The sequence below is a fragment of the Thamnophis sirtalis genome, unplaced genomic scaffold (genome assembly GCF_051295495.1).
Source record: "Thamnophis sirtalis isolate CommonGarterSnake01/CBP01778 unplaced genomic scaffold, rThaSir2_p1.2 scaffold_13, whole genome shotgun sequence".
Taxonomy (NCBI): domain Eukaryota; kingdom Metazoa; phylum Chordata; class Lepidosauria; order Squamata; family Natricidae; genus Thamnophis; species Thamnophis sirtalis.
The window spans coordinates 52,450,652-52,464,229 of NW_028261393.1; the positions used below are offsets into that span (position 1 = coordinate 52,450,652).

A 13,578-nucleotide genomic window follows, 5' to 3' on the forward strand; every position below is an offset into this window, starting at 1 on the left:
TACGTAAATCTTGCATTGTTCCTCCAGAAAAAAAAAAAAAAACTTGAAACGGCTGGCTAGATTACTGTCTCTCTCTGTCCGAGAGCTATTCCTCCAAGGATGAACAGTTTTCACCGAGAAAAAGAATAAAAAAGAAAGAAAAATCTAACCTTCCTCGCCTAAAAAAAATAATCTCTCTTGAATATTTGCAACGGAGCTCTGAGCTCCCAAACTAAGGATTGGGAATTAATGCTTTGGATGTCAGGGATGTGAAGATATTAAAGGTAAAGGTTCCCCTCGCCCATATGTGCTAGTCGTTCCTGACTCTAGGGGGCGGTGCTGATCTCTGTTTCAAAGCCAAAGAGCCAGTGCTGTCCAAAGACCTCTCCGAGGTCATGTGGCCAGCAGGACTAAACACTGATGGCACACGGAGCGCTGTTCCCTTCCCACCAAAGGTGGTTCCTATTTTTCTACTTGCATTTTTTTACCTGCTTTCGAACTGCTAGGTTGGCAGAAGCTGGGACAAGGCACGGGAGCTCACTCCATTACGCGGCGCTAGGGATTCAAACCGCCGAGCTGCCAATCTTTCTGATCGATAAGCTCAACGATAAGAACCAAGGTGGCGCAGTGGTTAAATGCAGCACTGCAGGCTACTTCAGCTGACTGCAGTTCTGCAGTTCGGCTGTTCAGATCTCACCGGCTCAGGGTTGACTCAGCCTTCCATCCTTCCGAGGTGGGTAAAATGAGGACCCGGATTGTTGTTGGGGGCAATATGCTGACTCTGTAAACCGCTTAGAGAGGGCTGAAAGCCCTATGAAGCCCCTATGAAGCGGTATATAAGTCTAACTGCTATTGCTATTGCTATTAGCCCCTGAACCACTTTATCCCTGTGTTAGGAGCCAAGGTGGCGCAGTGGTTAAATGAAGTACTGCAGGCTACTGCTAGATCAGCAGGTCAGCGGTTCAAATCTCACCGGCTCAGGGTTGACTCAGCCTTCCATCCTTCCGAGGTGGGTAAAATGAGGACCCAGATTGTTGGGGGCAATATGCTGACTCTCTGTAAACCGCTTAGAGAGGCCTGTAAGGCCTATGAAGCGGTATATAAGTCTACTGCTATTGCTACTGCTGTTACTTAAAGATTGGGAATGAATGCTTTTGAAGTCAGGGATATGAAGACATGATAGCAAAGGAAACGATACCAAGTCACATCTGGCTAACTGAAGCTACCTTGAGCAAAAGCTACAGGCACCATTCAAAGAGGAACATGAATGCTTTGCGATCCATTGAGAGAGCAGAAGAGATGGGACCCTGTTTTTTTTTAATGATTTACAGGAGACAGTAAACACAAAGGAAAGAAGAGATGCCGTCCACCTCCCTACACAACTGTAATGTGCTGCTCTGAAGCTTTTGATGAGACTAGAAATGGCCTGACCCATATTGCATTCCCAGGGGAGACAGTGTGGATGATTTGAGCTTTAAGTCTGGAAATGAGGCTGTCCATTCTTAAAAGCAGCTTTGCGTGGCCAGAACAAACAAACAAAAAAAGCAAAGCCAGGAAGAGCAATCTGGAGTGATGGAACCAGGAGAGAAAAGTCCTTATTTCCCTTTTCACTTTATCGCGGTCGGCAAATGATATCTGTTTGCCAACATACATCGGATTAGGCATGAACGACGTCTGTAGACCATGTAAAAAAAATCACCTGCCCCCCCCAAAAGAATAAAAAGACCTCTCCACCAGCAATCAGCACCCAGATCAGCATAGATTAACTCCAAGGTTACCATCAGACAGCAATCAAGTGTAGGAAGTTAGCTTCTTCCCCTCTCCTAGAAGAATGAAATATTCTAGGAAATATTAGGTAAAGGTTCCTTTCACCCATATGTGCTAGTCGTTCCCAACTCTAGGGGGCGGTGCTCATCTCCGTTTCAAAGCCGAAGAGCCAGCGCTCTCCGAAGACATCTCTGTGGTCATGTGGCTGGCATGACTAAACGCCGAAGACACATGGAACGCTGTTCCCTTCCCACCAAAGGTGGTTCCTATTTTTCTACTTGCATTTTTACGTGCTTTTGAACTGCTAGGTTGGCAAGAAGCTGGGACAAGTAACGGGAGCTCACTCCGTTATGCGGCACTAGGGATTTGAACCGCCCAACTGCCGACCTTTCTGATCGACAAACTCAGCGTCTTAACCCCTTCTAGGAAATATTAAAAAGACAGAATGTTATATTTCCCTGGATGAGAAATGGAGAAACATGTTTTTAAGGCAGGAAGCAGATTCATTGTTAATAGCCCCCACCCTCCTCAATAGCCCACACCAGATGCACTGAAGAGATAAAGAGATAGCTAGGTCTATTCATAGGCAAATGCCCTCACCCAAGTTCCAACAAAGGTAGAATTAACCCTCTACCACAATCCCACCACATGGCACCTGGGAAGATGACATCACCCAGCAAGGCTCAACCAAGCCTGGGGCTCAGGACAGCCTACAGAGTTGCCCCTGCATGGCCCCATGGGAGTCTGGCAACCAATCAGAATGCAATCTCAAATTCAAAATCCCAGAGAGGGCATAAAACCAGAACACTCTCCGCAACTCTTCCCCTTTTTCCCCAGGACCTCAAACCTTGTGGTCCTTTCCATCATCAATAAACGTTCTTTCCAAGCAACTTCCAGGAATCCAGTGACTTTTTCCCCACTTGGAAATAAAGGGGAAACCAGAACAGAGGTGGGTTCCTACCAGTTCGCACCTATTCGGTAGAACCGGTTCGTCAAACCTACCGAACCGGTTAGAAGAGGTTCCACCAGTGGACCCGGAAAGCAGGCCACACCTACAGAAGAGGTTCCAAAAATTTTTTGAAACCCACCACTGCCACACACACACACACACACAAACAGACAGACAGAGAGAGAAAGAGAAAGAAAGGAAGAAATAAATAAAGAAAAAAGAAAAAAGAAAGAAAAAGAGTGAGAGAGAGATGAAAGAAAAAAAGAAAACAGGGACAGAGACAAAAGGAAGGAGAGAGAGAGAGAGAGAGAGAGAGAGAGAGAGAGAGAGAGAACACGTGGCCAGCAAGCCACTCCCACCAGGTCACATAGCTGGCAAGGCACTCCCACAAAAGAGGCCACACCTACAGAAGAGGTTCCAAAAAATTTTGAAACCCACCACTGCCACACACACACACACACACACAGACAGACAGACAGACAGACAGACTGACACAGAGAGAGAGAAAGAGAAAGAAAGGAAGAAATAAATGAAAAAGAATGAAAAAGAGTGAGAGAGAGATGAAAGAAAAAAAGAAAACAGGGACAGAGAGACAAAAGGAAGGAGAGAGAGAGAGAGAGAGAGAGAGAGAGAGAGAGAGAACACGTGGCCAGCAAGCCACTTCCACCAGGTCACATAGCCGGCAAGCCACTCCCACAAAGGAGGCCACACCCACAGAGTAGGTTCCAATTTTTTTTGAAACCCACCACTGAACCAGAAGGACATTTCTTCCAACACAAGTAAAGAATACCCCAAACAAGAAACTGCCAATGAAGCCAACAGCCCAACCAAAGAATCTCTTAAGACTGCCCCCCTCCACACGCACACACAGACCATCACTGACAGGCAAGGCAGAAGCATATAAACTGATAGCAAACTGCAGTCCTTTCTAGCGCTGATGATGTTACCTAGTTTGGCTAATGAAACGTCTGCAAGGAAACAAGGAAGGCCAGAGAGCACCAAGGGACCCCTTACAAGGCAAAGATTCCCCTTGAACATATGTGCTAGTCGTTCCCGACTCTAGGGGGCGGTGCTCATCTCCGTTTCAAAGCTGAAGAGGCAGCGCTATCCAAAGACGTCTCCATGGTCATATGGCCATATGGCCCGCATGACTAAATGCCGAAGACGCACGGAACGCTGTTCCCTTCCCACCAAAGGTGATCCCTATTTTTCTACTTGCATTTTTTACATGCTTTCGAACTGCTAGGATGGCAGAAGCTGGGACAAGTCACGGGCGCTCACTCCGTTATGCGGCACTGGGGATTCGAACCGCCGAACCGCTGACCTTTCTGATCGACAAGCTCAGCGTCTTAGCCACTGAGCCGCCGGGTCCCTAATACGCGACACCCCCTCCCACCCATACATCGAATGAATTTAATTTTCTTATTTTCACTGAAGGAGCAAGGAAAAAAAGGAATACTTTCAATGGTTCCGGAGCACTTCTGCTTACCACCGAAATCATCCAGGCAAAGATTGTAAAATCAGGTGTGACTCCCTTCATAATCGCTTTGCTTAGCGATGGAAATTAGGCCCCAGTTGTCTTCGTAAGTCAAGGACTACTGGCACAGAGGAAGGGACAAGCCAGCTGGAAGTAAGTTTTGCTGAATTGCATAGGATCCACTCCCTCAAAGATTAAGCTAGAAAGACGATTTCTTTTGAGTGCCAATGGATACCGATATTCCCTTTTTCTCCCACTTGGGTTTCCGTCCTAGCAAACAGAAGAAGGAAATTACATCTTCCTTGGTTTTAATCACGTTACTCTTTTTGTAGTTATCCAAATATGATTAAAGGAAACGATTACCCGGCTTGCTGATGAAAGTCTCTTTATGAGGAGACCCACGCGGGGACCAAGTTAACTTCCTCGCGCAGTTTTATTGCTATCGATAATTTTGCCGTAAGTAGGGTACTTAACTACAGAAAGTGCTTGCACTTTTTTTTTTCTTAGCGGGTGGGGGAAAAAAAGGGAAGTTGGTTCTTATTTCTTTTTTCTTTCTCCCCCCTCCCCCGTTGCAATCTTCAAACAATTTAACGGGGTCTTTTGTGGCATTAACTTTCAACGGGTGGTATTAATTCTATTAAGGGTCTTTTTATGCCAGCAGGGTGTTCAGATTGGACAAGAAATGGGGAAAGTTACATGTCGGTGAACTACAGACCCAAACTTTGGGGCTCCTGGGTGTGCTGTTGTTTGGCCCACCTGTGAGGCAGAGAAAAATTACCATCTTTTTCAGCATATAAGATGCACCGGAGTATAAGACGCAGCAAGGTTTTGAAGAGGAAAATTTAAAAAAGTGTTTGCACTCTGCAATCCTTCCAAAAATGGCCCGTTTTCCGTGAAAATGGGCCCATTCCCCCCTCCAAAAAAGGCATGAATAGCCTTTAGGGAGCTTGCAGAGTATTCCTGGGGGGTGAAGGAGCCAAAAACAAGCTAAAAACGACCAGTTTTTCACAAAAAACGACCAGTTTTTCGCAAAAATGGACCTGTTTTTCGTAAAAAAAAAGGGGGCATGATAGCCTTTAGAAAGCTTATAGAGTGCTCCTGGGGGCTGGAGGTGTGTGTGGGGGGGGTAAAATTGAGCAAAAACAGGCCTTTTCTGCTCATTTCTGCCCTCCCCAGCCCCCAGGAGCTGTCTGAAAGCTTCGTACAAGCTATGCACGGCCATTTTGGTGAAGGGGCGAGGTTTCGGGAGATTAAAAAAAATGCTGTATTCAGTGTATAAGACGCACCCAGATATTCAGCCTCTTTTTTGAGGTAAATAGATACCTATCAGCCCTTTTGCTGAGGTTGCTGAACATTTTAAGGGCTGGGTAGCACAATAATTAGAATGCAGCATTACAGGCTAACTCTGCCCACAGTCAGGAGTTTGATCCTGACTGGCTTAAGGTTGACTCAGCCTTCCATCCTTCCGACATCAGTAAAAATGAGGACCCAAATATGTTGACTCTGTAAACCACTCAGAGAATGCTGTAAAGCACTATGAAGATAACTTAACTTATCTTCATAGTGCTTTACAGCATTTTACGGGTGGTTTACATAAGTCAAAGTGCTATTGCTATTGCTAACTCTGCCCACTGCCTGGAGTTCGATTCTCACTGGCTCAAGGTGGACTTAGCCTTCCGCTCTTCTGAGGTCAGTAAAACAAGGACCCAGATTGTCGGAGGGGAATATGCTGACTCTGTAAACAGCTTAGAGCCAAGATGATGCAGTGGTTAGAGTGCAGTACTGTAGGCTACTTCAGGTGACTGCTAGCTGCAGATCGGCAGTTCAAATCTCACCCAGGCTCAATATTGACTCAGCCTTCCATCCTTCTGAGGTAGGAAAAATGAAGACCCAGATTGGTGAGGGCAAGAGGCTGACTCTGTAAACCACTTAGAGAGGGCTGTAAAAGAACTGTGAAGCCGTATATAAGTCTATAGGCTACTGCTATTGCTAACTCTGCCCACTGTCAGGAGTTCGATCCTGACCGACTCAAGGTTGACTCAGCTTTCTGTCCTTCCGAGGTGGGTAAAAAGAGAACCCAGATTGTCGGGGGACAATATGCTGACTCTGTAAACCACTTAGAGAGGGCTGTAAAAGCACTGTGAAGCCGTATATAAGTCTATAGGCTATTGCTATTGCTAACTCTGCCCACTGTCAGGAGTTCGATCCTGACTGACTCAAGGTTGACTCAGCTTTCTGTCCTTCCGAGGTGGGTAAAAAGAGAACCCAGATTGTCGGGGGACAATATGCTGACTCTGTAAACCGCTTAGAGACGGCTGTCAAAACACTATGAAGCGGCCTATAAGTCTAAGTGCTATTGCTATTGTCATTCCAGTCCATATTGCGGGTCCCGTCCAGCCAAAACCAACCCAGTAGGGCCAAAGTTCTCCCTGTTAGTTCAATAAAAGAGAGGAGGAAGAAGAGGAGACTGTCCGATTGGAAGAAGCTACAAGGCAAGTGAGGGACCCGACTTTGACGGGTTCAGGACAAGGTCTCCGTCACAAATGTTTTTTTGTGTCCCCACCCCGATGCGTCAAATAACAGCTTTGCCGATTACTCTTGACTAAGGTACCCGATTGTGGTGACATTGAGGCTGACCTTGGAGTCACCGCCCCCGCTGCCGCACTCTCCTTTGTCGTACCACCATTTGTTTTTCAATTTGTCCAACAGGCCTTGCTCATTCAGTTTTAATACTGCCAGGTTTACAGCATTTCTTGAAACGATAAAACATAACTCGTAAGAATAATGCAGCGACGCTCGGTTAAAAGGTGTTTCAAACGCAGAAAGGAAAGGAGCAGGAGGACAAATTGTGCCAGAAAGAAGAAGAAGAAGGATAAAAAAAATATATATCTTTTTTTTTTTGTTATAAAAAATTCGGATTATTATTTTTTGGGGTTCTGGTTTTAAAGTGCTTTGGTTTGGGATTTTTTTAAAAAAAAATAAGCGGAGTGTCATTTTCTTTTCCCACAGGGAGGTGGCGCTAGAGAGCGTGGATTGGTTACAGCAAATGGCGGGATGAAATTGGAAGGATATTTAAACATTTGCTGAAAACTCTTGAGGTGTGCAGGATGAGGGAGACTTCCTTGAGAGAGAGAGAGAGAGAAAGGAAGGAAGGAAGGAAGGAAGGAAGGAAGGAAGGAAGGAAGGAAGGAAGGGGAAAAAAGGAAGGGTGGGGGAAAGGAAAAACACAACGAGGACACCACCGCATGCAATTTAAGATTCATCACATAGGGTGGTTTTTAAAATCGGGCTTTGAACATTTAAAATTGAGAGGGGGGGGGGAAAAGCCACTGGACGATCAAGTTAAACAAACAAACAAACAAACAAACAAACAGCAACCATCCGGAGGGACAACACGGAGAGAACATTTAGGGGGAAAAATATAATATATATGGATGCATTCAGGTCAACAAAACCGTAATTTACCATCGTATTTAACTCCACGGAATACTGTGGATTTTTTTAAAAAAAGATTTTGTTTTTCGTTTTTGTTTTTTTTTAAAAAAAAACTGTTTATGTTTACCTCAAATCCACAAGAAAGAAAAAAGAAAAAAAAAAGACAACACAATACATCAGGGTAGGTGGAATACTATAACAACATGGAAATTGTTATATTATTCCACCCACCTTAATGCTGAGCCTTTAGGAGTTGCTACACCATAGCCTTTGGAATCCAGGTTCCCACCAACTTTCATTGTGTCACAGGGCTTTCGCTGTTCAATGTACTCATTCATGGTGGATTCGAGGAGGAATGCAAACTTTCCCTTTGATTTCCTCACGCGGGCCACCCCGTCGGCCGTGGTCTTGGCAAACACCGAGGGCTCTGCCGACTTCATGTATGACCACATTTTCTCATAGACGGCAATTTTGGATCTCTGAGGGAGACAGAGAAAGAGGGAGAGAGAGAGGGGGGGAGAGGGAGGGAGAAGGGGACAGAGGGAGGGAGGGAGAAGGAGAGAGAGAGGAAATGAAGGAGAGGGGGAGAGAGGGAGGGAGAAGGAGAGGGAGAGAGGAATGGAGAGAGGGAGGGGGAGACAGGGAGAAGGAGAGAAAGGGTGGAAGGGAGAGAGAGGGGGAGAGGGAGGGAGAAGGAGAGAGAAAGGGAGGGAGGGAGAGAGGGAGAGAGGGAGGGGGAATGGGAGAAGGAGAGAGGGAGAGAGGGAGGGGGAGAGAGGGAGAAGGAGAGAAAGGGTGAAAGGGAGAGAGGGGGAGAGGGAGGGAGAAGGAGAGGGAAAGAGGGATGGAGAGAGGGAGGGGGAGAGAGGGAGAAGGAGAGAAAGGGTGGAAGGGAGAGATGGGGGAGAGGGAGGGAGAAGGAGAGAGAGAGGAAGGGAGGGGGAGAGGAAGAAGGAGAGGGAGAGAGGGATGGAGAGAGGGAGGGGGAGAGAGGGAGAAGGAGAGAAAGGGTGGAAGGGAGAGAGAGGGGGAGGGGAGGGAGGAGAGAGAAAGGGAGGGAGAGAGGGAGTGAGAGTGGGAGAAGGAGAGAGGGAGGGAGGGAGAGAGGGAGAAGGAGAGAAAGGGTGAAAGGGAGAGAGGGGGAGAGGGAGGGAGAAGGAGAGAGGGAGGGAGGGAGAGGGGGATAGAGGCAGGGGGACAGAGGGAGAAGGAGAGGGAGGGAAAGGGTGGAAGGGAGAGAGAGGGGGGAGAGTGAGGGAGGAAAGAGAGAGGAAGGGAGGGATGGAGAGGGGGAGAAAGGGAGGGGGAGAGAGGGAGAAGGAGAGGGAGAGAAAGGGAGAGAGAGAAAGAGACAAGTCATTTATTGATATATATTCTGCCTTTACTATTTTTACAAACAAACCTCAAGAAAAAACCTAAACGAACACACTTTTCATAACTAACAATCCGACCAAGCTGGGGGGGGGGGGGATGTGTGTCCTCAAAAAACGGTCGCTCACCTGTAGTTTGAGCCAGAATTCCTCTCCGAATCTCCTTTACCTTTTTAAAAAGTCATCCGATGGCCTTTTAATTGCTGTTAGATTTGAACTGACCAAAAAGGGGTTTTAATCAGCTAATGTACTTTGCTGGCTGCACACTGTGCCCTTAATTAAAAGCGATATATTATCTTCTAACGAGTACCTTATTCATGTGACTTTAATTCAGCCCAGTTACATAAAGAGTACAGTACGTTTGGGGGCAGGAAAAAAAAAAAAAGAAGAAGATATGAAAGCTTAGTTGTTTCGGGCAATGTCATTATCATTATCTCATGATTGCTGTCCCAAAAGTAGAACACTGAAACAGCACGTGAGTGGCTTCCTGCGGGCATCGACTGAATTTGCTACTGCGATACTTCCAACTTAACCCATTAGCTGATCCTCTACTTAACCCATTAGCTGACCCTCTACTTGATTTCTGCTTCCCAACCCTGATCGGGTGGATGTTGCCATGTTATGGATATTGTCAGGTCTTCCATCTTCAGCCCGGCACCTCACTGGCATCCTGCCGTCAAAGGCTAGTGGGGTGGATGATATAGGGGAGCCAGTGAGTGATAAACCTTGATGGGGAAATGGGAGAGGGGGAATCAGTGGTGGGTTTCAAAAAATTTTTGGAACCTCTTCTGTAGGTGTGGCCTGCTTTCCGGGTCCACTAGTGGAACGTTATAAAGCCCTTCACTTATAAAGCCCTTCATGGTATTGGACCTGGGTACTTGAGAGACCGCCTGCTGCCAATTACCTCCCAAAGACCCATTAGATCACACATATTAGGCCTTCTCCGGGTTCCGTCTACTAGCCAATGTCATCTGGCCACTACCGGGGGGAGGGCCTTCTCTATGGTGGCTCCAGCCCTTTGGAACGAGCTCCCCGCAGAGATTCGGACCCTCACCTCTCTCCAGGCCTTCCGAAAAGCCGTTAAAACCTGGCTGTGTTGGCAGGCCTGGGGTCAATGAGTTCCCTTCCCCTCTCGAATCGTGTGGCTGTTGGTTGTTTTAAATGCCCTGTACTTTTTGTTGTAGTTTTTGTGTTTCCCTTCCCCTCCTTGGGTTTGTGCGCCGCCCTGAGTCCCGCTGGGAATAGGGCGGCATATAAATAAAATGAACCTCGAACCTCGAACCTCTTCTAACCGAATTGGTGCAAACCGGTAGAAACCCACCTCTGGGGGGGAATGACAGCTTGATGGAGAACAGGGAAGCTGAGAACCCATTTGCGCCTGCACCCAAGGCCAGGCACCTTGAGAAAGAATGCAGATGTCCCCCAAACATCTCAGCATTCTCAAAACACCCAGGTGAATCTTAATTGGGTGAAGTTGCCAAATTATGGTGAGGACACAGAGGCCAAGACTATTCAAGAGAGTCAACTGTCACGCAAGAAGCTGCTGAAGGATTTCAAGAGTTGATGACTGGATCAATCATTCTTTACTGATTATGGAGAAGGTCAAGTGCATACCCGATGCTGACCCCTTGAAAAATCATCCCTGAGATAAAGAATATATTGGAGTGAAGGAATATACCTTGTTTCCCCGAAAATTAGACAGGGTCTTATTTTCTTGCCAAAAAAAGCACTTGGCCTTATTTTTGGGGAGGTCTTATTATTTTTGAGGTGCAGGAGGGGGCGAGCGTGGTCACCTCATGGCTGCTTCTGTGGTGCAATATTTTCAGGGAGGGCTTATTTTCATGGGAGGGCTTATTTTAGCGCATGCGCTCAAAAGCCCAATTGGACTTATTATCTGGGGAGGTTTTATTTTCATGGAAACAAGGTATATAAGGAATATTCTTGGGATAGGTGGATAGAAGGTTCCTAGAAGGCCATCACTTGCCGTGAACTTTGAAATTATGACAGGAGCTGTGAATTGCTCTATCCCTTTTTTTATTCCTCCAGGTTGTGTTCTCAATGAAAATGATCTTTTTTGGGGTGTGTGTGTGTGCTACCTCTGCTAGGATGAAACATTTTCTCCACTTGTAAAGCTGAGGAAAAATGTCACAATTTCCCTCACAAAATGGCAACTGCTTGAGGCAAAGACGCTTACTGTCAGGCCTGCAATTATATTCCTTTTAGAATTTTGGCCTGCCACACTTTCTCTTATTTCATTATGCTGTTTCTTTAGTATAGTTGATGGGAGGGGGGAAGAGACAGGAGTAGGATTGTGGAATGTATTGTTGTCATTCTTTTCTAGAAGCCAAGGTCATCTTTTGTCTCCGCACTTTTACACCTGACCGGAAGCAGCTGGGTGGAGACGCCAGCATGGAAGAAGAAGATTGGACCATGTGATGGATTGTGGGTGTGGGGACAAGATCATGAGTTTTTAACTGGGTGGGATTCTGATGTCATTTCCAGAATTGGGATTAACACAGATGCCCTAAAATGTCTGCTTTATTAAATTGGAACTTTAAGGATCGTTTTGCCTTGGACTCTGATTTAATTCTACATGATACTTGGAACGCTGATACTTGCTTGACTCTCAAGACTGTGACTGGCATGTTTCTCAGCACAAACTAGCAACCAATCTCGAACCCACAGCTTTCTCCTCCTGAGGGAAGCCAATTTCACAGAAAAGCACATCGGTCAGGCTTAAGGACCAGGCCTAATTTGATCAGGCCAGGCATAATTGGTCAATTACAAAACCAATGTAGGCAGAGCCATGAGGACTAACCCTCCGAAGCTCATTAGAGAAAAGGAGCTTAGAGAGGGGGAAAAAAAAAGAGATTTCCTTGTCGAGGCCCAGATTACAAACTTGATCCCATTTTCAAAGAGATGCAAATGTCTCCCATCTTCCATCGTGTCAGGACAAAACGAGTGGCGAAATCAGGCTGAATAGTGACATCCGCTATTGATCGCATATTAGAGATGCGGTGGTTCAGTGGCTGAGCTTGTCAATCAGAAAAGTCAGCAGTTCAGCAGTTCAAATCCTTAACGCTGCATAACGGAGCGAGCTTCCTTTGCTTGTCCCAACTTCTGCCAACCTAGCAGTTCAAAAGCACGTAAAAAATGCAAGTAGAAAAATAGGAACCACCTTTGGTGGGAAAGTAACAGCGTTTCCTGCGGCTTCGGCGTTTAGTCATGTTGGCCACATGACCACAGAGACGTCTTCAGACAGCGCTGGCTCTTCTGCTTTGAAACAGCGATGAGCACCACCCCCTAGAGTCGGGAATGACTAGCACATGTGTGCGAGGGGAACCTTTACCTTTACCTATTGATCACAATTAATAGCACACCTCCTTCGTAAATGTTAACGTGGCCCAAAAGGAACGAGGGTAATTCGTCAGCGTTAAACCGCGAGGATCAAAATGGAAGGCTGCGGGTGCTTCGGTTTGGAAAGTGACACAAAAACGGGAGTTATTTGCCAGGTCTACATTTTTCCAGGGGAAATTGAATGGGGAGAATTCAGGGCGCATGTATGAAGCAGGTGGAAAGCCTGACCTACAGCATTTCGATTCTCATGGTTGTCGTCGCCTTAGAATGATGGGGACGGTGCCAGTCACGGAAAGCCGTTTGCTATCTGGATCGTGGCCCAGGACTGGGGTGAATAAAATTCATCACCATCTGTTCGTTCAAAATAAATTGCTGGGGGAAGTCTCGTCTCCGCTGGCTTTATTTCTTCTCCTTCCAAAACCCACCCCCCCAAAATTGACAAGCAACGGAGAACGTCACTTTTGCTATCTCTCTAAGAAGGCGGGGTTGGATTATGCTTCTGCCAATGCTGGAGAAGATTTATTGAGTTGTTAATAGAGTTCTAGTCAGTGGCGGGATCTTGCCGGTTTAACAACTGGTTCACTCATTATGTGCTGTGCGTGTGTGCACTCCGTGTGTGCCCACACCTGATGCGCATTCCAGTTTTAACAAAACTTACCTTACATGTAACTTACAAAAGTTTTAACAAAACTTACCGTATTTGTCGGAGTATAAGATGCACTCCCCCCCCCCAAAAAAAGAGGGTGAAAATCTGGGTGCGTCTTATACACTGAATGCAGCATTTTTGCCCCCTTTGCAAAAATGGATGTGCAGAAGGTTTGGGAGGCTTGCAAAGTGCTCCTGGGGGCAGAGGAAGGCAAAATCAAGCAAAAATGGGCCATTTTTACTCGTTTTTGCACCCCCAGCCCCAGGAGCACTCTACAAGCCTCCAAAAGCTCTGCATGCCCCCCCCCCTTTTTTTTTGCAAAAAACGAGGCATGCAGAGGGGCTTGGGAGGTCTGCAGAGTGCAAAAACCTTTTTAAAAAAATTTCTTCAAAATCATGGTGCATCTTATACTATGGTGCATCTTATAGTCCGAAAAATATGGTACCTTCCTTCTGGGGAGTAACATAGCTGAGGCGTGGCAATCTACTATCAGCTGAGAGGATATAGGTAAGTAAAGCACAGGGGTGAGTCAGCAGGCCCACCTGATGTCGGAGCTACCGGTTCGCCCAAACTGGTCCGAACTGGCTGAATCTCACCC

At 46.5% G+C, this 13,578-nt stretch overlaps 1 protein-coding gene across 1 annotated transcript in view; it reads right to left on the reverse strand.

Moving 5' to 3' along the window:
- The window catches only part of GRIA3 (glutamate ionotropic receptor AMPA type subunit 3), a 172,259-nt gene that overhangs the window by 23,095 nt on the left and 135,586 nt on the right, over nt 1-13,578 (reverse strand). The window contains 2 exon segments of the mRNA XM_087727511.1: nt 6,810-6,924; nt 7,839-8,086. Coding sequence (XP_087583637.1) covers nt 6,810-6,924; nt 7,839-8,086 — 363 coding nt within the window.